The sequence below is a fragment of the Phocoena phocoena genome, chromosome 19 (genome assembly GCF_963924675.1).
Source record: "Phocoena phocoena chromosome 19, mPhoPho1.1, whole genome shotgun sequence".
In the NCBI taxonomy this organism is placed as follows: domain Eukaryota; kingdom Metazoa; phylum Chordata; class Mammalia; order Artiodactyla; family Phocoenidae; genus Phocoena; species Phocoena phocoena.
This window is the reverse complement of record NC_089237.1, coordinates 29,020,301-29,045,893: the sequence shown is the minus strand read 5'-3', so window position 1 is coordinate 29,045,893 and position 25,593 is coordinate 29,020,301. Positions and strand designations below refer to the sequence as shown.

Genomic DNA, 25,593 nt, shown 5'->3' with positions numbered 1-25,593 from the left:
CCTTTAATTTATTACTCACAGCAATCAGCATTAGGCTTTGCTCATAGTTCAAGAATACCAGTAGGGCTTCCCTGGTGACGCAGTGGTTGAGAGTCCGCCCGCCGACGCAGGGGACACGGGTTCGTGCCCCGGTCCAGGAAGATCCCACATGCTGCAGAGCGGCTAGGCCCGTGAGCCATGGCGGCTGAACCTGCGCGTCCGGAGCCTGTGCTCCGCAACGGGAGAGGCCACAACAGTGAGAGGCCCGCATACCGGAAAAAAAAAGAATACCAATAAATACTGATTGTCTGAATGTTTGTTTGTTCTTCATATTCCCTTCTTTGAAACTGTCTTTTGTTATGTAAAAAAGGTAGCACATATCAAGTTCTGCTTAAATTCGTTCCTTTTGTTTTCACCATTTACAAAGAGTCCTTTCATCAAAGGATGCTGGGAAAACTGAATATCCACATGCAAAAGAGAGAGGTTGGATCCTTATCTTACACCATATGTAAAAATTAACTCAAAATTCATCAAAGACCTAGACTTAAGAGTTAAAACTATAAGACACTTAGAAGAAAATATAGAAACAAATCTGCCTGGTGATTTGGCAGTGGTTCTTAAATAAGACATCGAAAGCAGAGGCAACCAAAGAAAAAAATAAATAAATTGAACTTAGCTAAAATTAAAACTTCTTGTACATCAAAGGACACACTATCAAGAGAGTTAAAAGACAACCCACAAAAAGGGAGAAAATGTTTAAAAGTCATATATCAGATAAGGGTTTAATATTCAGTATGTTTAAAGAACTACACAACTCAACAACAAAAAGACAAACAACCCAATTAAAAAATGGGCAAAGGATTTGAATAAACATTTTTCCAAGGAAGACATACATATGGCCAATAAGTGCACAGAAAGATTCTCAATATCATTAGTCATTGGGGAAATGCAAATCCAAACCAGAAGGAAATACCTCTTCACACAGATTAGGATGGCTATTATTTTTTTAGAAAACAAAAAATAACAAGTGTTGGTGAAGATGTGGAGAAATTGGAACCCTCATAGATTGCTGGTGGGAATGTAAAGTGATTTAGTTGCTGTGGAAAAGAGTTTGGTGGTTTCTCAAAAATGTAAACATACATTTACTATGTGACCCTCCTCTAATTCCATTCCTACGTAAATACCCAAAAGAACTGAAAACTGGGACTCTTATATGTACAGAAACTTGTAGTTCATTGTTCAGCAACATTATTCACATTATCAGAAAGGTGGAAACAATCCAAGTGTCTCTTAACAGATAAATGGATAAACAAAGAGTATTATATACACATAATAGAATACTATTCAGCCATAAAAAGGAATGAAGTTCTTATACATGCTGCAATATAGATGAACCTAGAAAAACATTATGGTAAATGAAATAAGCCAGACATAGAAAGACAGATATTGTATGATTCCACTTATTTGAGCTATCTAGACAATTCAGATTCATAGAGACAAAAAGTAGGTTTGAGGTTACCAGGGTTGTGGGGAATGAGAAGTTAATGTTTAATGGGTATAGAGTTTCCATTTGGGTGAAGAAAAATATTGAAAATATAATGATGATGGTTGCACAACATTGTGAATACAACTAATGCCACTAAATTTTATATTTAAAAATGGTTAACTGGGATACACTCATAAAAAGTCAATACTGGGACTTCCCTGGTGGTCCAGCAGTTAAGAATCCACTGTGTTCCCAATGCAGGGGGCCCGGGTTCGATCCCTGGTCTGGAAACTAGATCCCGCACACCACAACTAAAGACCTGGCACAGCCAAATAAATAAATAAATGTTAAAAAAAAAAAAAAGTCAATACTACTGAAGTTGAGAAATGTTGATTTAGAGTGTATTGGCCTTGATTCTTATATCTTACCCTTTCATAAAATTGATCCCATTTGTGTTCACATCCATATATTTTTTTTTCAGGGGAATATCTTGCTTGATTAAAAACTGTTATGTTATTTAAAATTTTTACCTAATTTGTACTTTACGAAGTAAAATATCTTTACAGACTTCACTATCATTATAAATATAGTAAATCAGTAAAATCATTAAAATACATAGTACCTCCAATTATAAGATAAAGACCAGGGTCAACCTCAGTTTCAACTTGTTCACATAAGTCTTTGGAGCCCATTAAGATGAATTGTTTGGTGCTGCTGATAAGTAGGTTACCTTTTTTCAGTTTTTATCTTTTTCACCTTTCACAATTTGACTATATCACTAGTGTAAGGCTTCACAAATTTTCTTTTCAGTTATAAATTCCAATAATAGTTATTAAACCTCCAAGCATTGGAGATTCAGAGTGAGCAAAACTTAACAGTCTCTACCCTCATGGAGCTTTACATTCTAGTGAGGGAAATAATTATGGAAAAATATATATATAAGTATTGTCGAAAAATTATATATATAAATATTTAAACAAATTGAGATAACTGCTATGAAGGAGAAATTTATTGCATAACACAAAAATGTTTTCCTAGTCTGTGATTCAGGGAAGGTTTCCTTGAAATAGCAGTGTTTCAATGGATATCTAAGGCTAATAAGGAGTACAGTGAGGAGGCAGGATGGTGGCAGGGCAGAGGAGAGGAAGCATGTGTGATGACTTTCAGATAGAGAACATCACCTTTTTTTTTTTTTTAACATCTTTATTGGAGTATAATTGCTTTACAATGGTGTGTTAGTTTCTGCTTTATAACAAAGTGAATCCGTTATACATATACATATGTCCCCATACCTCTTCCCTCTTGCATCTCCTTCCCTCCCACCCTCCCTATCCCACCCCTCTACGTGGTCAAAAGGCACTGAGCTGATCTCCCTGTGCTATGCAGCTGCTTCCCACTATCTATTTTACGTTTGGTAGTGTTTATATGTCCATGCCACTCTCTCACTTTGTCCCAGCTTCCCCTTCCCCTTCCCCGTATCCTCAAGTCCATTCTCTAGTAGATCTGCATCTTTATTCCCGTCTTGCCCCTAGGTTCTTCTGACCTTTTTTTTTTTTTTAGATTCCATATATACGTGTTAGCATACAGTATTTGTTTTTCTCTTTCTGACTTAGTTCACTCTGTATGACAGTCTGTAGGTCCATCCACCTCACTACAAATAACTCAGTTTCGTTCCTTTTTATGGCTGAGTGATATTCCATTGTATATATGTGCCACATCTTCTTTATCCATTCATCTGTCGATGGGCACTTAGGTTGCTTCCATGTCCTAGCTATTGTAAATAGAGCTGCAATGAACATTGTGGTACATGACTCTTTTTTGTTGTCCATTTTATTGCCATATGGTTGCTTGTAGTAATCTCTCAGGGTATATGCCCAGTAGTGGGATTGCTAGGTGGTATGGTAGTTCTATTTTTACTTTTTTAAGGAACCTCCGTACTGTTCTCCATAGTGGCTGTATCAATTTACATTCCCACCAACAGTGCACGAGGGTTCCCTTTTCTCCACACCATCTCCAGCAATTATTGTTTGTACATTTTTTGATGATGGCCATTCTGACCAGTGTGAGATGATACCTCATCATAGGTTTTTTTTGTTTGTTTGTTTGTTTTTGCAGTATGCGGGCCTCTCACTGTTGTGGCCTCTCCTGTTGCGGAGCACAGGCTCCAGACACACAGGCTCAGCGGCCATGGCTCACGGGCCTAGCCACTCCGTGGCATGTGGGATCTTCCCAGACCGGGGCATGAACCCGTGTCCCGTGCATTGGCAGGCGGACTCTCAACCACTGTGCCACCAGGGAAGCCCCCTCACTGTAGTTTTGATTTGCATTTCTCTAATGATTAATGATGTTGAGCATTCTTTCCTGTGTTTGTTAGCAATCTGTATATCTTCTTTGGAGAAATGTCTGTTTAGGTCTTCTGCCCATTTTTGGACTGGGTTGTTTGTTTTTTTTGATATTGAGTTGCATGAGCTGCTTGTAAATTTTGGAGATTAATCCTTTGTCAGTTGCTTCATTTGCAAACATTTTCTCCCATTCTGAGGGTTGACTTTTCGTCTTGCTTATGCTTTCCTTTGCTGTGCAAAAGCTTTTACGTTTCATTAGGTCCCATTTGTTTATTTTTGGTTTTATTTCCATTTCTCTAGGAGGTGGGTCAAAAAGGATCTTGCTGTGATTTATGTCATAGACTGTTCTGCCTTTGTTTTCCTCTAAGAGTTTGATAGTGTCCAGTCTTACATTTAGGTCTTTAATCCATTTTGAGTTTATTTTAGTGTATGGTGTTAGGGAGTGTTCTAATTTCATTCTTTTACATGTAGCTGTCCAGTTTTCCCAGCACCACTTATTGAAGAGGCTGTCTTTCCTCCGCTGTATATTCTTGCCTCCTTTATCAAAGATAAGGTGACTATATGTGCGTGGGTTTATCTCTGGTCTTTCTATCCTGTTCCATTGATCTACATTTCTGTTTCTGTGCCAGTACCATACTGTCTTGATTACGGTACCTTTGTAGTATAGCCTGAAGTCAGGGAGACTGATCCTCCAGCTCCGTTTTTCTTTCTCAACGTGCTTTGGCTCTTCGGGGTCTTTTGTGTTTCCATACAAATTGTGAAATTTTTTGTTCTAGTTCTGTGAAAAATGCCATTGGTAGCTTGATAGAGATTGCATTGAATCTGTAGATTGCTTTGGGTAGTAGAGTCATTTTCACAATGTTGATTCTTCCAATCCAAGAACATGGTATATCTCCATCTATTTATATCATCTTTAATTTCTTTCATCAGCGTCTTATAATTTTCTGCATACAGGTCTTTTGTCTCCTTGGGTAGGTTTATTCCTAGATATTTTATTCTTTTTGTAGCAATGGTAAATGGGAGTGTTTTCTTAATTTCACTTTCAGATTTTTCATCATTAGTGTATAGGAATGCAAGAGATTTCTGTGCATTCATTTTGTATCCTGCTACTTTACCAAATTCATTGATTAGCTCTAGTGGTTTTCTGGTAGCATCTTTAGGATTCTCTACGTATAGTATCATGTCATCTGCAAACAGTGACAGCTTTACTTCTTCTTTTCCGATTTGGATTCCTTTCATTTTTTTTTCTTCTCTGAATGCTGTGGCTAAAACTTCCCAAACTATGTTGAATAATAGTGGTGAGAGTGGGCAACCTTGTCTTGTTCCTGATCTTAGTGGAAATGCTTTCAGTTTTTTACCATTGAGGATGATGTTGGCTGTGGGTTTGTCATATATGGCCTTTATTATGTTGAGGATTGTTCCCTCTATGCCTACTTTGTGGAGGGTTTTTATCATAAATGGGTGTTGAATTTTGTTGAAAGCTTTCTCTGCATCTATTGAGATGATCATATGATTTTTCTCCCTCAATTTGTTGATATGATATATTACATTGATTGATTTGCGTATATTGAAGAAGCCTTGCATTCCTGGGATAAACCCCACTTGATCATAGTGTATGACCCTTCTAATGTGCTGTTGGATTCTGTTTGCTAGTATTTTGTTGAGGATATTTGTATCTGTGTTCATCAGTGATATTGGCCTGTAATTTTCTTTCTTTGTGATATCTTTGTCTGGTTTTGGTATCAGGGTGATGGTGGCCTCGTAGAATGAGTTTGGGAGTGTTCCTCCCTCTGCTATATTTTGGAAGAGTTTGAGAAGGGTAGGTGTTAGCTCTTCTGTAAATGTTTGATAGAATTCACCTGTGAAGTCATCTGGTCCTGGGCTTTTGTTTGTTGGAAGATTTTTAATCACAGTTTCAATTTCAGTGCTTGTGATTGGTCTGTTCATATTTTCTGTTTCTTCCTGGTTCAGTCTCAGAAGGTTGTGCGTTTCTAAGAATTTGTCCATTTCTTGCAGGTTGTCCATTTTACTGGCATATAGTTGCTTGTAGTAATCTCTCATGATCCTCTGTATTTCTGCCATGTCAGTTGTTACTTCTCCTTTTTCATTTCTAATTCTATTGATTTGAGTCTTCTCCCTTTTCTTCTTGATGAGTCTGGCTAATGGTTTATCAATTTTGTTTATCTTCTCAAAGAACCAGATTTTACTTTTATTGATCTTTGCTATCATTTCCTTCATTTCTTTTCGATTTATTTGTGATCTAATCTTTATGATTTCTTTTCTTCTGTTAATTTTGGGGTTTTTTTGTTCTTCTTTCTGTAATTGCTTTAGGTGTAAGGTTACGTTGTTTATTTGAGATGTTTCTTGTTTCTTAAGGTAGGATTGTATTGCTATAAACTTCCCTCTTAGAACTGCTTTTGCTGCATCCATAGGTTTTGGATCGTCGTGTTTTCATTGTCATTTGTTTCTAGGTATTTTTTGATTTCCTCTTTGATTTCTTCAGTGATCTCTTGGTTATTAAGTAGTGTGTTGTTTAGCCTCCATGTGTTTGTATTTCGTACAGATTTTTTCCTGTAATTGATATCTAGTCTCATAGCGTTGTGGTCCGAAAAGATACTTGATATAATTTCAGTTTTCTTAAATTTACCAAGGCTTGATTTGTGACCCAAGATATGATCTATCCTGAAGAATGTTCCATGAGCACTTGAGAAGAATATGTATTCTGTTGTTTTTGGATGGAATGTCCTATAAATATCAATTAAGTCCATCTTGTTTAATGTATCATTTAAAGCTTGTGTTTTCTTATTTATTTTCATTTTGGATGATCTGTCCATTGGTGCAAATGGGGTGTTAAAGTCCTCTGCTATGATTGTGTTACTGTTGATTTCCCCTTTTATGGCTGTTAGTACTTGCCTTATGTATTGAGGTGCTCCTATGTTGGGTGCATAGATATTTACAATTGTTATATCTTCTTCTTGGATTGATCCCTTGATCATTATGTACTGTCCTTCTTTGTCTCTTGTAATAGTCTTTGTTTTAAAGTCTATTTTGTCTTACATGAGAATTGCTACTCCAGCTTTCTTTTGATATCTGTTTGCATGGGATATCTTTTTCCATCCCCTCACTTTCAGTCTTTATGTGTTCCTAGGTCTGAAGTGGGTTTCTTATAGACAGCATATATACGGTCTTGTTTTTGTATCCATTCAGCCAATCTATGTCTTTTGGTTGGAGCATTTAATCCATTTACATTTAAGGTAATTATCGATATATATGTGCCTATTACCATTTTCTGTTGTTTGGGGTTTATTATTGTAGGTCTTTTCCTTCTCTTGTGTTTCCTGCCCAGAGAGGTTCTTTAGCATTTGTTGTAAAGCTGGTTTGGTGGTGCTGAATTCTCTTAGCTTTTGCTTGTTTGTAAAGGTTTTAATTTCTCCGTCAAATCTGAATGAGATCCTTGCTGGGTAGAGTAATCTTGGTTGTAGGTTTTTCCCTTTCATCACTTTAAATATGTCCTGCCACTCCCTTCTGCCTGCAGAGTTTCTGCTGAAAGATCAGCTGTTAACCTTATGGGGATTTCCTTATGTGTTATTTGTTGTTTTTCCCTTGCTGCTTTTAATATTTGTTCTTTGTATTTAATTTTTGATAGTTTGATTAATTTGTGTCTTGGCCTGTTTCTCCTTGGATTTATCCTGTATGGGACTCTCTGGGCTTCCTGGACTTGATTAACTATTTTCTTTCCCATATTAGGGAAGTTTTCAACTCTAGTCTCTTTAAATATTTTCTCAGTCCCTTTCTTTTTCTCTTCTTCTTCTGGGACCCCTGAAATTCGAATGTTGGTGCGTTTAATGTTGTCCCAGGGGTCTCTGAGACTGTCCTCAATTCTTTTCATTCTTTTTTCTTTGTTCTTCTCTGCAGTAGTTATTTCCACTATTTTATCTTTCAGGTCACTTATCCGCTCTTCTGCCTCCGTTTTTCCGCTATTGATCCCTTGTAGAGAATTTCTAATTTCGTTTATTGTGTTGTTCATCACTGTTTGTTTGCTCTTTAGTTCTTCTAGGTCCTTGTTAAACGTTTCTTTTATTTTCTGCATTCTGTTTCCAAGATTTTGCATCATTTTTACTATCATTATTCTGAATTGTTTTTCAGGTAGACTGCCTATTTCTTCTTCATTTGTTAGGTCTGGTGGGTTTTTAGAACATCACCTTTTAAGCTCATTTATTTTCTTTTTTTTTTAAAGACTTCTTTTATTATTTATTTATTTTATTTATTTTTGGCTGTGTCGGTTCTTAGTTGCGGCACGCAGGATCTTTTGTTGAGGCATGCAGGCTCTTCGTTGCGGTACGTGGGCTTCTCTCTAGTTGTAGCATTGGGTTTTCTCTTCTCTAGTTGTGGCACGCAGGCTCCAGGGCATGTGGGATCTGCAGTTGTGGCTTGTCAGTTCCAGATCACATGGGCTGTGTAGTTGTGGCACACAGGCTTAGTTTCCCCTCAAGATGTGGGATCTTAGTTCCCTGAGCAGGGATCAAACCCATGTCTCCTGCATTATAATGCGGATTCTTTACCATTGGACTACCAGGGAAGTCCCTAAACTCAATTATTTGTTAAGTTCATGGTTTTGTTTTTTGGGAGTTTTTTTCCTATTGTGGTAAAATGTACGTAACATAGTTTACCATTTAATCATGTTTAAGTGCACAATTTACTGGCATTAAGTACATTCACAGTGTTGTGTAACCATCACCAATATCTACTTCCAGAACTTTCCTGTCATCCACAAACAGAAACTCTGTACCCATTAAACAATAACTCCTCATTCCCTCCTCTCCCCAGCCCCTGGGGAGAGAGTAACCTCTTGACTTTCTGCCTCTGTGAATTTGCCTATTCTTGATATCCAGTATAAATGGAATCATACAGTATCTGTCCATTTGTGTCTGGCTTATTTCACCTAGCATAATGTTTTCAAGTTTCATCTATGTTGTAGCATGTATCAGAACGTCATTCCTTTCTGAAGTCATTTTAAAACTGACCTTAAGGGAAACTGGAAGCACATTTTCTCTCTTTTTTTGTTTGTAAAACAATCTGCTAATTTTACTAGAATTGGTATAATTGTGGGGTTTTTTTGTTTTGTTTTTTTGCGGTTCGCGGGCCTCTCACTGCTGTGGCTTCTCCCGTTGTGGAGCACAGGCTCCGGACGCACAGGCTCAGCGGCCATGGCTCACAGGCCCAGCCGCTCCGCGGCATGTGGGATCTTCCCGGACCGGGGCACGAACCCGTGTCCCCTGCATCGGCAGGTGGAATCTCAACCACTGCGCCACCAGGGAAGCCCGGTATAATTGTTTTTTAAACGTTGCTGTAAAAGCCTTGAATTTCTCAGTGGTTCCAAGTTACCCTCCAAACTTTGGCTTCTAACCTCTGTTTCATGTTTGCAGTTGGAATATTTAATAGAAAATGGTTTTGTTTTCAAAGATTATTAACACACTGATAATACCAAACTACTGTAATTTCTGAGTAGTCAGCATGTGTAAAATTTTCTACTCCCCAGATTTTTACCGTTAAACTTACAGTTCATAACATAGAAAAGCAAGGTGCTGGTGATTTACCTGTGAATCCAGTTGACAAAACTTTTGAAAGCACAAAAATTTAGGATTTTTGTCCTCCCCAAAATCTTTTAATAAAATTGACACTCCAGTAAGATATTATGTTTCTCTATTGGTTTTGCATATTTTGTGCATATTAAACTCTTCTCCAATTCAAGAAGCAAGGACTTCAGGGTAATAAATTGATATGCATGGACAGTTTTTAGAAGAGCTTTCTGAATTATTGCTTGACTAAATACCATTTGTCTTTCTTTTGCAATAAGGAAGCCAGTCATTTCTTCCCCTTAATTAAACTTGGGCTGACAGCTTTTAGTGTTCCACAATTTAGTTTTGTTTTTTTATGTTGATTTTGCAAGAATTATAAAATTGTTTTGTAAGAATCATGAAATTATGGGACTTCAGTATCTAATTTGAGATAACTGACTAAACAAACTTCTGTGTCTGGAATATAATGTGTCTTAAGGGGACCTGTCTGGATGACTATATTTCCTTTATATTTATATGCATAAAAATTAGAACACTGGCTCATGATCACCATTCTTACTCCTTGCTAATATGGGAAAACATGGACAGAATTAAAATATAACAATGAATATGGTCAACTAAGTATGATACAGTATGTAGCTCTTGATTTCATTTCAATCCATTATTACTTCCTTTTTAACTTTAGGGAAACTTGTCATGAGTTTGAATCATATGATTGCTTTCAGAACTATTGAACATTTGACTTAACATGTTTTAAGAGAAGTTTATGTTTTGACTAAAATGTTGCAATTAACTTTTCTTCCTACTTTCTGTCATGAAAATTTTTTTTTAAGTAGAGGGAATTATATAATTAATTCAATATATTATCACCCAAATTCCGCTAATATTAACTCCTGGCTAATACTTTCATCTAGACCCCTACTCACGCTGCTCACAATTATCTTGAAGCATATTCCAGGTAACATATCATATTTTATCTGTAACTATATCAACCTTAGGACTTAAAAAACATTGTCACGCCGAAGAGAATTTAGGAATAGTCTCTTCAAATCAGTTACCCAGTTAGTGTTCAGATTTTTCTGATTGTGTTTATTTCTTTGTTTTTCTTTTCAAATATATTCGTTGATGAAACTGGATTGTTTGTCAAGTACAGTTTTCCACAGTCTGAATTTTACTGATTGTATTCCTGTTGGTGTAATTTAAATATATTTCTCTGTTTCCTGTGAATTGATAGCTGGGTTGAGAGGCTTGAAAAAAAAATTTTTTTTTTACAAGAATACACTTTATAGTCTTACGTATTCTATCACAAAGTGCAATAATGTCTGGTTGTCTTTCTGTTTATGATATTAACACCATTATATAAGTCCATTATTTTACTAGGGTTTATAAAATGGGGGCATTCCAGTTCCATTATTTTTTTCTTTAGTTATTGACTGGAATACTTTTATAAAGAGAAACTTCTCCTTATCACCAATTTGGTTATCCTGAGATATCTTCCATATAGGTAAGACAGTATAAATAATTGATTGTTTCTCTTTATTTACCAGTTTTTAAAATAATTAGTTGGTTCTCTAACATCCTCCAAAGGTGACTAAATTAACTTCTCTTGTTTAGCAAAATATGATTTGTGTTTTCTTCCTATATCTTTCTTTGTATATATATATCTCCCCTCTCCCTCTTCTCTCTGTTCTTTAACTAAATATGGTCTTATTCTTTTGGCACTTAAGTATGTTCTTTTCATAACTCTTGGTTCACATGTGGATAATGCAGTTACACTTGGAGATGATTGATTTCACACACTGGAGTATAACACTGTGATTGTAAAATGTTTGAATTTCGTAATGTCCCTTGGGGATTTTTGTCAAGGCATTTGCAGGCAGAGCCATAGGACATAGCAAACAGTAAAGCCTAAAGTTGCTTCTGAAAACTACCAAAGCTTTTTCATTCACTATGACTCAAGGCAGAGAAGCATAGCTCAAAGTTAAGAATTCTCCCAGAGACTACAGGCCTCTTGCATTATTATCTGTCCTGTATATAAGCCGTATATGTCCAAACCAAGTTCCTGATTCTTTTCCCTTTGTTTTCATCCTTATGTTCTAAGTTGATTTAAAAAAAAAATTCTCTTCAAAAACAAGAATCCACAAAGTGACTGAAACATGAGTCACTCAGTGTCCTGAGGAAATCAACATTTTTCCTGTGGTGAAAATTTATCCATCCTAATGTTGAGATTTCAAGGGGCTTCCTGACCACAGTGTGTTAAAAGCTTTAACTCTGAACAAAAAAGTTGTATTGGGATTAAAACAGCATCCTCAATATCAGAAGGTTTCCTATATATCTAACAGCTATACTAGTGAATGCTCATTAGCAAATCATTTGGATGTTTGAAAAGGGGGGGAACTGACAAAAATAACAGTGTATGTATATATATATATTTACATATAAAATCTAAAAAACTAAAACAAGTGAGTGGTTATAACAAAACAGAAACAGAATTTCAGATACAGAGAACAAGCTGGTGGTTGCCATTGGGGAGAGGGAAGTGGGGAGGAGGGAACAAGATAGCCATAGGGAATTAAGAGGTACAAACTACTGTGTATAAAATAAATAAGCTACAAGGAAAATAGGCCAACAGTTTATAATAACTTTAAATAGAGTATAGTCTATAAAAATTTTGAGTAACTGTTTTATACCTGAAACTAATATTATATTATAAATCAACTATACTTCAATAAAAAAAAAGAAATAACATTTCAAAAGTCTAGAAAACCATGTGCTATTTCTTTTTTTTTAAATTTTTATCGGAGTATAGTTGCTTTACAATATTGTGTTAGTTTCTGCTGTTTCTTTACCAAGTTCTTGTTTAAATTATCATTTATTTGGCAAGTGAAGTTTTTAACTTGCTTTGCTGTGTGAAATTTTAAAAAGGGATGTTTTTCCAGGCTGAAACAATAAATGTCGCTCTGCAGTTTAAAAAAAAAAAAAAACTAGTGTGTTTTTTTTTTCTTATTCTCTGACAGGTTTATTAGCTCTCAAATTAATGTAGGTTTTTAATCCCAACACAACAATATTGTGTTGTTTCAGCAAAGTGAATCAGCCATACGTATACATATATCTCCTCTTTTTTGGATTTCCTTCGCATTTCGGTCAACACAGAGCACTGAGTAGAGTTCCCTGTGCAATACAGTAGGTTCTCATTAGTTATCTATTTTATACATAGTATCAATAGTGTATATATGTCAATCCCAATCTCCCAATTCATCCCACCCACCCCTGCTATTTCTAAACTTAATAAAATGAAAAGAAATGTAAAAAGTAAGAACAGAGGATATAAGTAGAGATGCTAGAGAACTAACATTAATTTAGTGTCTGCAGCATACCAGGGATTGTCTAAGAGTTTTATGTATGTTATCTGGCTTGGTATTGTGTAGGTCGGTATTAGGGTATGATTTAAACTCATGTCCTCCTGATTGTGTAATATATCTTTTCCTCCCTAATACATGCATCTTAACATGCTTTTGTTGATATTGAAAAATAAAGATTTGATCCGCTTAGTATCACTGTGTTGAGAAAATCTCATGTAAGTATTTTGGTTTTTTTACGTAGGGTATTGGTACAGCGATCGGAGAGCTGCCTCCATATTTTATGGCCAGGGCAGCTCGCCTCTCAGGTGCTGAACCAGATGATGAAGACTATCAGGAATTTGAGGAGATGCTGGAACATGCAGAGACTGCACAAGTAAGATAAAAATAGAATACTTTAATTATCCCTTAAAGAGGTTATGATTAAGGTAAATTTTTTAATAGTTACTCTGAAGAAGAAAACTGCCAATGTAAACACATAGTTTAGTATAAAATATTTAGAAAAGCTGAAATATGAAAATGATTATACTCATGATCTTAGAATAGAGAAATACAGAAAGAGTCAACAAGACAACTCAGACTAAACCAGGGTAAATTCATGTGGCCAGGGAGGTTAAGGAGCTGAAACATTATTTGTCCATTATGTGTTTATAAGTATTACCAAGCAGACCAGTGAATAAGTAAGGGGGATAAATAGGTGGACCAGACTGTGAATCCAAAATAATAGAACTTCCTAATTAATTTTTTGAAAATAACACCAAAATAGTTTACCATGTTTAGAGGAAACTTAACTCCCAATTAAGAAGGGGCAATTAAGATAAACTTATCCTTTGTTGCAGGGGGTGGGGGGGTGGTGGGGACGCCTTTTACACCTGAGCACAAACTATATATCAACATATATCTTACTGTTACAAAATAGGTGTTGTTTCTTTGTAGGAAAATTCCTACGAACATTAACTGATTGAGTCTCCATCTTAGGGAGGATAGTAGAAATCAATATAGATATAAATAAAAAGGATATAAAAGAGATTCTTGAAAGTTTTCATATAAAATACATCTCACTCCCCAGATTTGATCTAAATTGTCTTATTATTGTGCGTCTGTAAGTGCATGTGCCCACGTAAGTACGCATAGATTTTTTTTGTTCAATGAGTTCATAGTTTTCTTCTCAGTGGAATCTGAAACCCCAAACCCACTACCCTAGAGAGGGAAAAAAATATTTTTTTTAAATGACAGATGTCCTTTTTTTAAAAAAGCATTATTAAATGGAAATCAACTATGGATAGTTATAGTTTTTAATTGAAAACAAACTTTCAAATATGAATGTAGAATAGCCAAACATAAAACAAAGCAGTCAGAGAGCTATGGCCATCTCTCTGCATGGAAAGAGGCAAATTGTCCTTGTATCTGCTTTATTTTAACCAAATATTGTGCCTTTCTTCCTCACATCATAATGTTTATATTAATGCTAATAATTATTACTAATAATTACTAATAATACTTTTTAATTATTTTTAATGCTTTTTAAACTCCACTATCTGATTTGACCCTAGTGTTAACTCTGAGGTAGTATGGAAAGGTACCATTTTTCTAATTTTATAGAAAACTGCAAAACTAGAAATTGTTACCTCCCAAGTTTTATATGCTTAGAAGTAGAGCTGGAACCAGAACTCAGAATGGCAGCATCACTGGTAAATTCCATTTACTGAAACAATGTCCATCTATAGACATACGTGGTTGAGTATCCTGATTTGTGATAACTGATACCTCTGTCATTTGTGGCACTAATTAATGCATGTCATTTAACATATCAGAACCTTTTATCATCTATATAAAATTAGCAGGTTGAAGTAGAATCAGTCTAAGATGGTGTGCAGCTTTAAATTTTCATGCTGTGGTTGGATACCAAACAGGTATAACTACTGTTCTCTGTTAAGCCAACTAATGTATTGTGATTATTTTCCTTAAAGTTTTTTTGTTTTGGAATTAATATTTTTTTATTTGCACAGTTTCCTCAATCTCTTCTTTCTACCAGCTCTGTGAAACACTTCTCAAGATCACTTTCCACTTGGTAACGCACTTAAATTAATATCATTTCTGTTTTTCTTCTTGGAGTCATCACTCTGGATTCCCCATGCTCCCGCTCTAGTCTGTATGTGGTGTTTTCTTGGCCCTCTGCGCCATTGCTTCTCTCTTGATTTGGATCCCTTATCTTGCTCTTTCTTGATTTACTCCCTAATTTTAGTTGAACATATTCTGCGGTACCTTTCTGAGAAAGGATAAGTAGAAGGAAAATTCTTAAAATGCTGTATTCTTCATTCACACTTAATCAGTTAGATGAATATAGGATTCTAAGTTGAAATCATTTTTTAATTTAAAATTTGGAAGGCATTTCTCAATCATCTTCAGGCTTCTGGTGTTGATAGTGATATACCTAATGCCATGCTGAGCCCTCTTTATAGGTAATCTTTTTGGTTGTTTTGGTTTTTTCTGTAGAAGCTTGTAGATTCATTATCTGAGGTATGGGTCTTTTTTAATATTTATTCTGCTAGGCACTCAGGAAACTTGTGAACCTAGAGTCCACTAGTTTTGGGAAACACTCTTTTTTTTTTTAATAAATTTATTTATTTTTGGCTGCCTTGGGTCTTCGTTGCCGCACACGGGCTTTCTCTAGTTGCGGTGAACAGGGACTACTCTTCGTTGCGGTGCGCGGGTTTCTCATTGCGGTGGCTTCTCTTGTTGCAGAGCGTGGGCTCTAGGTGTGTGGGCTTCAGTAGTTGCAGCACACAGGCTCAGTAGTTGTGGCTCGCGGGCTCTAGAGCACAGGTTCAGTAGTTGTAGTGCACGGGCTTAGTTGCTCTGTGACATGTGGGATCTTCCCGGACCAGGGATCGAACCCGTGTCCCGTGCATTGGCAGGCAGATTCTCAACCACTGCTCCACCAGGGAAACCCCATTCTTGTATTTTTTCTGTGTCAGTTTACCCTCTTTGGTCTCTACTCTTGCTTTCTGGAATTACCATTATTTTGATATTGGGGCTCCAACACCCATCATTTTAATTTTTTTTATAATTTTCCTCCTAATATTTATCTCATTTTACTTTGTATGCAATTTCCTCAACTTTACCTTCTATAATCTAATATTAAAATTTTTTCCACTGTCATATATTTGTTTTCAAAAAGCAATTTGTATTATACTTCCACAAAAATGGCTTATCCTATCTTTTTGAAGGTACTTCGTTTCTTCAAGTTTTCAATACTCCAGGCATTTCTTTTTTTTTTCCCCTTTGTCTGTTCTGTTTCCTGTTGGAAGCTCTCCTCAAAGTCTGGTGATCCTTGTTTTTCTATTTATATGTAAGAATAAGGCACATAAAACCCAAATGGAAGCTATGTGTGTGGAGGCAAGGTATAGGAGTGGCAGGCCACCTGGTTTATTGGGAACTCTGTATATCAGTTTTTGTGTATCTTTCCTTTGGGGTAGTTCAGTTTCTTTAGTGATGGATCTTCCAGTTCCTTGCCTTGGGAATATAAATCTTGCTGCTGACATTCTAAAGCTAAGCTGTAGAAGGCGGGTTAGAGATCTTCATTTACTGAGTAGACTTTCACTTTACCTAAGACCGTGGATGCCTGCACAAAGATATCCTGAGTCCAGAACCTTTGGTATACTTTCTAGAGACTATACTTGATGTCTTTTTCAGGACTAGGGGAGGAAGCTGTCTGGCTGTGCTAAGTATGCTTTGTATATAGTCTCCTTGTTTTCAGCCCTACCCCAGTTTCTTCTGCAGTTCTGCTGATGATCCTTTATGGAGTTTTGTAATGCAAATCACTTTGCTTCTCTTCTGTATCTTCCACTGCAGCCTCTGTGGTATAATCTTTTCTTCCCATCTGCCCGTCTTCATTTATTAATACTAGTTTCATCAAAGACAGAGTTCAGTGTTTCTATTTGGGGTTATTATTAAGATAAAGGGTGTTCCAGTTATCTATTGCCGAGTAATAACCACCCCCCCAGTATTTAGTGCTTTGAAACAAGCATAGTTTATATTGCTCACAGCTGTGCAATTTAGGCAAAATGGCTTGACTGTAAATCGGAGTATCTACTTCCAGATGGTTTGCTTATATAACTGACAAGTTGATTCTGTCTCTTGGTTTGGAATTCAGTTGACTGTTGGTTTGGGACCTCAGGTTACTCTTCATGAGGCTTCTTGGGTTTCCTCATATCATGGCACCTGAGTTCTAACAAGTGTTCTGAAAGAACCTTGCTGGAAGATGCAAGGCTTCTTGTAACCTAACCTCAGAAATCCCAGTCACTTTGCCACACTGTGTTGGTGAAGTAGGTCACTAAAGCCAGCCCAGATTCAGAGAGGGCAATTAGACCCACCTCTCAATGAGAGGAGTAAGTAAAGAATTTGTAGCCATCTTTAACCTTTCTCAGGGGCAACGGTCTTATTTGGTCATCTTGAAATAGAACACTTACTATACAAACTAGAATTTCTCTAGGAGGGGGAATGGGATGGTAATTGATCTTGAAATCATATAATGTGAGAAACTGTTGAAAAGAATTTAGACATGTTTCCTTGAAAGGGGGAGTTGATGAGCTTGTCAAATATTCAGAAGTTGTTATGCTCGTGAGTTATACTCATGCTGAGAAACTATAAAGGTAAACTTTGTCTTAGAATTAGCCAGTGAAAGTTTTCTGAGGCTCACATTGGCTCAATATTAAAAAAAAAATTCCTATAAATTTTAATTGTGTACAAATGGAATTGCTATTTCAAAAAAGAATGAGTTCCTTGTCTTCCTCTATGTGATACCTTTCATGGATCCATGCATAGCGAGCGACTCCCTGCATTGAGTAGAACATTAGCTGGATGACTCATTTCATTCTTCACAATTTTTTTATTCTTGGCTTATAAATAATGCATTCTGTAAATTTGTTACCATCTAAAAGCTCAACTTCCAAAAATTCAGGTCCCCTAGAATTTGATGAAGAAGTAAATCACTCTTCATCTTATACGTGTAATTTGAGCTCTCGAAGACTTTTACATCTTGAAGACTCTAAATCTTTATCTACCATTAGGGTAATAATCTTTTTCCTTCATCCCTTATGGCCATGATTATTATTATTATTATTTTTTTTTTTTGGCTGCGTTGGGTCTTCGTTGCTGCGTGCGGGCTTTCTCTAGTTGCAGCGAGCAGGGGCTACTCTTCGTTGCAGTGCATGGGCTTCTCATTGTGGTGGCTTCTCTTGTTGTGGAGCATGGGCTCTAGGCGCACAGGCTTCAGTAGTTGCAGCACGCGGCCTCAGTAGCTGTGGCACGTGGGCCCTAGAGCACGTGGGCTTCAGTAGTTGTGGCACGTGGGCTCAGTAGTTGTGGCACACAGGCTTAGTTGCTCCATGGCATATGGGATCTTCCCGGACCAGGGATTGAACTTGTGTCCCCTGCATTGGCAGGCGGATTCTTAACCACTGTGCCACCAGGGAGGTCCCCACAATACTTCTGATGGTCATGAGGTTTGACTGTTTTCATCCTATAAAGCCAATAATTACCATCACTGTTTTAGGATAAACTTTATATTTCTTATTCCCTAATTTCATATTTGCTTATATTAAAAAATCAAGTAAGCAAAACGTACACTTCTGTTTCATGTTCTTTAGTCAGAAAATATATACTCTTTATGAACATTTTATTTAAAATTTTTACCCCAAATTACAATTGTATGTACTGTCAATTATTTATATAAACTAGAAAATAATATATTAAAAGAGTAACTTATTCCTGACAATTTTTTCATCTTCCCTATTAATTTTCTAAGGTCAATAAAAATCTGTGTGTAAGGCACTTGTATGAAGTGCCTCGGTACAAACACAGTGAAGTAGAAGATATTTTGCCTGATTTGAATAGGAAAAACATTCAGGAACACACAGCTGGTGAATCTCAGTGCCAACACCCAACCCAGTTTTCTGACTTTGAGATTAGTGCTTTGCTTACTGTAAGCCAGCATAGCAGCATTTTCATCTAGGTTAATGCAACAAAAAATGAAGAACTGATTTAAAAAATTTTTTTCTTTCTGTTACATTTGAACTGATTTTTCTTTTCTTTCTTTATTGCCTTTTATGCTTTTTTTCACCAGTATCCATCAATTTTGTGGCTTATTATAGATTTCAGTATATGTAGGTTTATTTATCCCTACATACTTTTTCCCAGGTGTAGACAAGGGGTTATGAGGTTTTTAACTTTTGTTTATTTATTTTGCAGGTTGGGGAGGGGGCTGTTGCCAGTTTTCCACATTTTAAATTAGCTGAGAGAGTACTAATGTTTTAATTCATTAGTCAAAGAAGAGTTTTGCAAAATAAGTTTGTCAAATATAAGGTTTTTGTTTTTGTCTGTTCTTGCTTAACACTGTGTAGAATATTACTATATCCAAATAAGATACCTCACCTACTTTTTTTTCGTTTTTGTTTGTTGTTTGTTTTTAATTTGGCTGAGTTGGGTCTTAGTTGCAGCACAAAGGATCTTTCATTGCAGTGAGCGGGCTTCTCTCTAGTTGTGGCATGTGGGCTCCATAGTTGTGGCAGACGGGCTCAGTTGCCCCATGGCATGTGGGATCTTAATTCCCCAACCAGGGATCAAACCTGCGTCCCCTGCACTGGAAGGCGGATTCTTAACCACTGGACCACCAGGGGAGTCCCTCCTCAGCTGTCCTGATACACTTTTGTGATGCATCCTTATGTTTGTTTTTCATTTTCACTATGCAAATAAATTTACAACAGTTTTGTCATTTTATGTCTAGATCAGTGATATTGCAAACATTTTTTGTTTTTAGTAACAAATTTGTCTTAGGCTCTTTGCTTCTGTTACTTTTTCCAGGTTTGCATATTTTCAAATTGCGTTAGTGCTTATAAATTGAAACATTCCAGAAGTATTAAAGTAAAAAGTGAAAGCGCACAGGCACCTACTCCCCAAAGTAGGATAATAACCACCATATTCTAGACTGTTTTCTGTGTATGGAACACTTTTTTTTAATAAAAGCTAAAATCATACCATATATATTAGTCTTAGATTCCTTTTTCACATATATATCATAGACATTTGATACTGATTTTTAAAACTGTGTTCTTATTACAAAGTGATTACGTACAGCTCATTGTAGAAAATTGGTATTTGTATACTTAAAAAAAAATCCCTTCATCCTTCATTCTTTTTCTCTGTAAATATTTTTGAGTGAATCATATTCTGTTTATTGTTTTATGACTTGTTTTGAATATAAAAACATACTGTGAACATTTTTCAGTCATCAAATATTTTCCACATCTTTGGGGTTTTTTTTAGTAATTTTCTTTGTGACTACAAAGTATGTTTATTGTATAAAATGTTGAAACCACAGGAAAAAAACCCTTTCGTCTAATTGGTTCGTTTACCCATTTTTTTAATATTTAGTGTATTTTTCATTTTCTTATTGATTGACATTTTTAAGGGGATTCCTTTTGTCATATGCTGCCAGTAATTTTTCCATATTGTTCACTGTGTGTTTTACTATGTTTTACTTTTTGGATAAAGAAGTTCACATTTTTGTCTTTATTCCAATATCTTAGATGTTTCCTTTTGGAGTTGTGCCTAAAATTATCTTCCTGAACCCTTATGATTATGTAGTAGATATCCTGCTGCATTTCCTTTTAGTATTTTTATGGTTTTATTCTTTTACCTTTAAATCTTTTATCTGTTAAAATATTTTTACCAATCATATAATGTAGGAATCTAAGTTTCTCTTTTTCAGGTCATTACCTATTTGTGTATTGTTCTAACACTATTTTCCCAGTGATTTTAACATGTTAGTTTTCTCTTAGGTTTTTTTTTTTTTTTTTTTTTTTTGCGGTACACGGGCCTCTCACTGTTGTGGCCTCTCTCGTTTCGGAGCACAGGCTCCGGACGCGCAGGCTCAGCGGCCATGGCTCAACGGGCCCAGCCGCTCCACGGCATGTGGGATCCTCCCGGACCGGGGCACGAACCCGTGTCCCCTGCATCGGCAGGCGGACTCTCAACCACTGCGCCACCAGGGAAGCCCCTCTCTTAGGTTTTATTGTTATAAGTTGGATATTATATTTTTGTAAATAGTTATTAATGGTATATAAAAAGATACTAGGTTTTTATTTGGTAATCTATAAGTTTCCTGACGTCTTTTTAGTTATAGCTTATTGATTGTGGTTGTGATTTTAAAGTTTTTATAGTAATCAGTTTCATAAAGATCCAAAAGTTTATGTGACTTTGGTGCTGGAATTTCCTCATAGATGCATGTATTTTGTAAAACCCCCAGTTTGACAAGAGCAATAAAAAAGTTGGATCAACTGTAGCTAAAATAGCAAATTAAGTAAAATGAAATGGGGTGGGAAATGTGTTTTTTATTCTTGAAGGTAAAGGCCTTTGGTAGAATAAGTTTATCAGCAGGAAGAGTGAAAAAAACCTTGGCTCTCGTTGCTTTACCGTGTGCTCTCCAACTAGGTTAAAGGGTGTATATGCTTTTACTAGGAAACTGTTTCTAGGTAACAATTTTAAAGCTAAGTATTTACTTAAATTCTAGTTTTGACTGATGGTTGGATTTTGTTCTTTAGGTATTTGGGGGAGAAAATAAGATTATTAATGCATTTATTTGAATTATGATTCTTTATGGTACCTACTTTATTTTTGTGACTACAGTATTGAGATTGGGCAGTATTTTTCCACTAAGCTGACTTCCTTTTGCTCTTGGCTTTCTATCATGTTTTTACTAGATGTCTGTGGGAGGTAGACATGAATGAATGTAGCTTCCTATGACCTTGAACAATTCTAGCATCATTTATAAGAGTTACATCTAGAGAGCTGTTATGTGCTTTGTGGTCTGTTTCATGCAAGGTTAGTTATTCCCTTTATGATCTTTTTCTTCTTTGTTCCTGATTTCTGTTAATGATATCACGGTCCTCATAATCACTTGGAGTCAAAATTTGAATCATCTGACTCCCTCCTCACTTCGCATATCCAGTCATTCTTCAGGCCTGTTGATTCTACCTCCACGGTATCTTCAAATTCGTCCTCTCTTTTCCCTTCCCACTGCTGGTTCATGCCTTTATCACTTCTCCACTGAACATTTATAGTGACTTCCTGATAGGCCTCCTCTTTACTAGCCTTTTTACCCCAATCTATTTCCACAGAAAGCAACAAAAAACAATTTTCTGAAAAATACCTCTGGTCATGGAACTTTGCTGCTCAAAAATCTTCCCAGTCCCTGGAAATTGTCTCTTGCTGTATCTTTCTTGTGTCACTCATCACTTTCTACCTTCTTTTAGAACTGTCCGTGGGCTTTTCTCATCTTACCCAGGAGTTTGTAAGCTCCTTGAGAGGAGGCCACAAAAATATTTGTATTTTTGGCTGTGCCTGCGTGGTCTTGCACATACTACTCATGCAGTAGATACTTTGAATAAACTAAGAAATATCAGTTAAGAGAGAAAATGTACCATTACATGAAACATGTTCACTTAATATTCAGTCTTTTTTATTAATATCACAAATAAGATTTTTTTATTTGTCACCCTTACAAGTCTGAATTTTAAACAGTTTTTTGGACTGGTGGCTCATATCCATCAGCTTGTTCAAGTTTAGCACCTGTCTCATCCCTAGTAGCTTTTCCAGAACTACTGCCTTCATCATGAAACATGAGTTTTCCCATTTCAAACTTGGGGTTTACTTTTCTAACAGAGACATCATAGAGCAGATAAATAGGTTGGCAAGCCTTTTCCATGTCTTTTCCAATGCTGTCTAGAGTCAGTTTTTTGACAATTTCTTTCAAGTCATCTTCTGGTTCTGGCAGACCTGTTGGTGCTAACAGTGAGGTTTTCTGAATCTGATTGTTGCATTTTTTAGTAAAAACAGCACTGGATAGACGAAGTTAATAATCATCAGTAGTCTTGACATCAACATGAGCTTCAGTCATGGGCTGCCATTTTTTGACCGTGGAACACATTTTGTCATAAGCAAGATCCATGCCTCGGAGATTAGACAGTTTTTGCCCTGAACATCCTCAGTAATTAGCTTGAATTTTCTAAATGCAACTTCATCATTCTGCAGATCAGCAAAGCTCACTTCAAAACATGACCCTTGAGGCCATCCAGTGTGATTTTGGTTCCTTGAGTTTTTGTGACCAGTTTTTCCTGTATTTTTGTATTGAACATATCTGGTGCTTTCACATCATACCGATCTTTCTTAGAAATGGATCAACCACTTTCCTCTAGGCTCCCTTTTTGCTGCCTTTTGTAAGGTGCTTATTCTTGCAGACTGCCGTGTTGCTGCTCAGCCAAAAGGGAATATTCAGTCTTACTCCACTGCAAAATAAAATATAAAATATGGTGAACACAGAAATCATCTTACATAAAAAAGGTTGAACTGTTTTGCATCTTTGAGTTTAATAATCATCTGATTGTAAAGCACTACAGAATTTACAGACTCTTTCATTCAAAAATAGATCATCTGAGAGCAAGGGTTGAAGATAATATAGTAGACATCATTAAGTTAAATGACTTATAATTTTGAATTCAATTAAGTAAAATAGTGCTTGTAAAGTTCTATACTTTAGAAAAAAATAAAGGTTATTGTGGTGACTTGTTTATTAATGAGCTATATAACCAAAGAAAAAGGTAAATTAAAGACATGAGAAATAAAAGAGTTTGAAAAAATAAAGTAACTTATTTGCTTGATGTACCCTAAAAGATTAGGGCAGCCACTGTTATTGAAGTAATGGGGAACGGGAGCATGGGTGTTTGTATTTTTGTGTTTAAAACTTACACAATAGGGTAGGAATGTTGTACATATTTACTTAGAAGAATATGGTTTGAATAAGTTTGCTTTCCTAAACGACATCTGTCCAAGTGACCTAGCTGGTTGGATTCTTTTTCATAAAATATTAGGTTGCTGACTGTGAAAGTTATTATCACTATAGAAAATTGAGAATTAAGTTAGAAATAAGAAATTTAAATTTCTTAGAACTTATCTTTTAAAATAATACAGTCTTTTCCTCCATATTTATAGTGGTTAGCTTTTCTTTCTATTGGGTATAATTCATGAGTCTGTACACCACCTTAGATTAACTAGTTCCTCAAAGGCTGTTTTATAATTTCTGGATTTAATTTTATTTTAAGGGAATGTTTCTTAGCTTCTGTTTAGGACAGCAGTATTTAAATTAATTAATACTTGCCACTTACATTTAGTCTGATTTATTGAAACTAATTCCCCAAGTTAAGTTTAAATACTAATATCTTTTACTAGCTTGTATTAAATATATTTAAGGCTGAAAATACCTTTTTGGGGGGGTTTAATAGGATCCATTTCCTATTCAGAAATTTCAAGTTATTTACATTATTTTATTAGTGAAAACACGTAAGTGATGAACCAAAAAGAGTTCATCAGTTGTAATATAGGTTTTTTTTTTAGAATACTGAGTAATATCTTTATTTTAATTGAAATATAGTTGATTTACAGTGTTTCAGGTGTACAGCAAAGTGATTCAGTTATATGTGTATATATATATTCTTTTTCAGATTCTGTTCCATTGTAGGTCATTACAAAATATTGAATATAGTGTAGTTCTCATTCTTATGGCTAGTGCATTTTCTTTGTATGCAGAATAGATTACCCAGTGAACATCCCCCAAAGTACAAGGTGATAATTAAAGAGGTTTTTGGGGGGGGTTTTGGCACTCTTGATAATGATAGAATATATGTTTGATCATTTGAGTTTAGAGACAATGGGAAAGCATTTAATAATGATTATTTATACATTTGCTAAAGTGCTTTAACCTTCCTTTGATGCTATATTTTGTTAAGCACATTTTCCTGTGAAATGTTTGTAGTTGCACACACCATGTCAGTGCCTGCTGGTTGTTCCTCCTGTGAAGTATCCGTTCTTTTATATACAGAGATTTATGAAAGAGTTCATGGTGTGGGTGATCAGAAACCCAACAGGACTCATTTTCATATAATTTAGTGCCAGTTGAACACTCTGGGTGCTGGTTGTTGCTGGGACCTGTTTTTGACTCTGTTGAACCTTTACTGGCTGTGGTTTGTCTGGCCATCACATGACTTCTCTGAAAATTCCCCCTCCCCTTCATTTCCAGTAAACTGTTTGAGTAGGAGTGAGTCAGAGTGAAACCAGCTTCCCTGTAACCACAGGGCTTGTTAAAGAATTTGTCAACGTGGACTCTAGAGGGTTTGCATTAAGCTTTGCAGTAACTGCTATGGTTTGTGTTGCGTCAGGAGTTCCACAGAAAAGCTTCCTGTTCTCAAGATCTCTTGCTTGTTTGCAAAGGGTTAAACTGATCAACTTTACCATAATGAACATTAGAGACACATGTTAAACACATTTATTTATCACTTAAAGGCTGTGTCAAAGCTACCAAGGCTTATTGTAGTTTCTCTTTTCAGAATCACCCAACCACACCCAACAACGTTAAGTTTTTGAAAAGGCAGGCCTGCTAGATCTTCTTTCAGAGCTGGCTCATAATTTTACCACAAAGTACCATCGAGATTAAGCAATTTTAAGTGTCTCTTTTGAAGGATTCTGTTGCAAGATATTGCGACTACTAGCACAGTTAGCTTTTTGTACACAAAGGTCACTTGCTTGCATTTGGTTCAACAAGAAAAGGTAGCACTTAAAATAGTTCTGTAGTTGTAGTTTCTAAGCACACTTAGCATGAATTATGATGGAATTCTTAATACCTCATTTTATTTGCTTTCTCAGGAAGATTTCACTTTATTTTGAATTCTTCTCTTGCCCCTCCACTCCCAGACTTTTCATCTTTCTTCGTCTTCTGACTCTTCTCATTTTCTTTA

The 25,593-nt window shown here is 35.9% G+C and overlaps 1 protein-coding gene and 1 pseudogene across 5 annotated transcripts in view; one reads left to right on the top strand and one right to left on the bottom strand.

The window, feature by feature from the left end:
- The window catches only part of VMP1 (vacuole membrane protein 1), a 128,485-nt gene that overhangs the window by 57,274 nt on the left and 45,618 nt on the right, over nt 1-25,593 (top strand). For all 5 annotated transcript variants that reach the window (XM_065896605.1, XM_065896606.1, XM_065896607.1 and 2 more), the window contains one exon: nt 12,990-13,121. In XM_065896605.1, coding sequence (XP_065752677.1) covers nt 12,990-13,121 — 132 coding nt within the window. The remainder of the gene's footprint in view (nt 1-12,989; nt 13,122-25,593) is intronic.
- Nucleotides 22,320-24,836, bottom strand: LOC136138332 (small ribosomal subunit protein eS1-like; annotated as a pseudogene).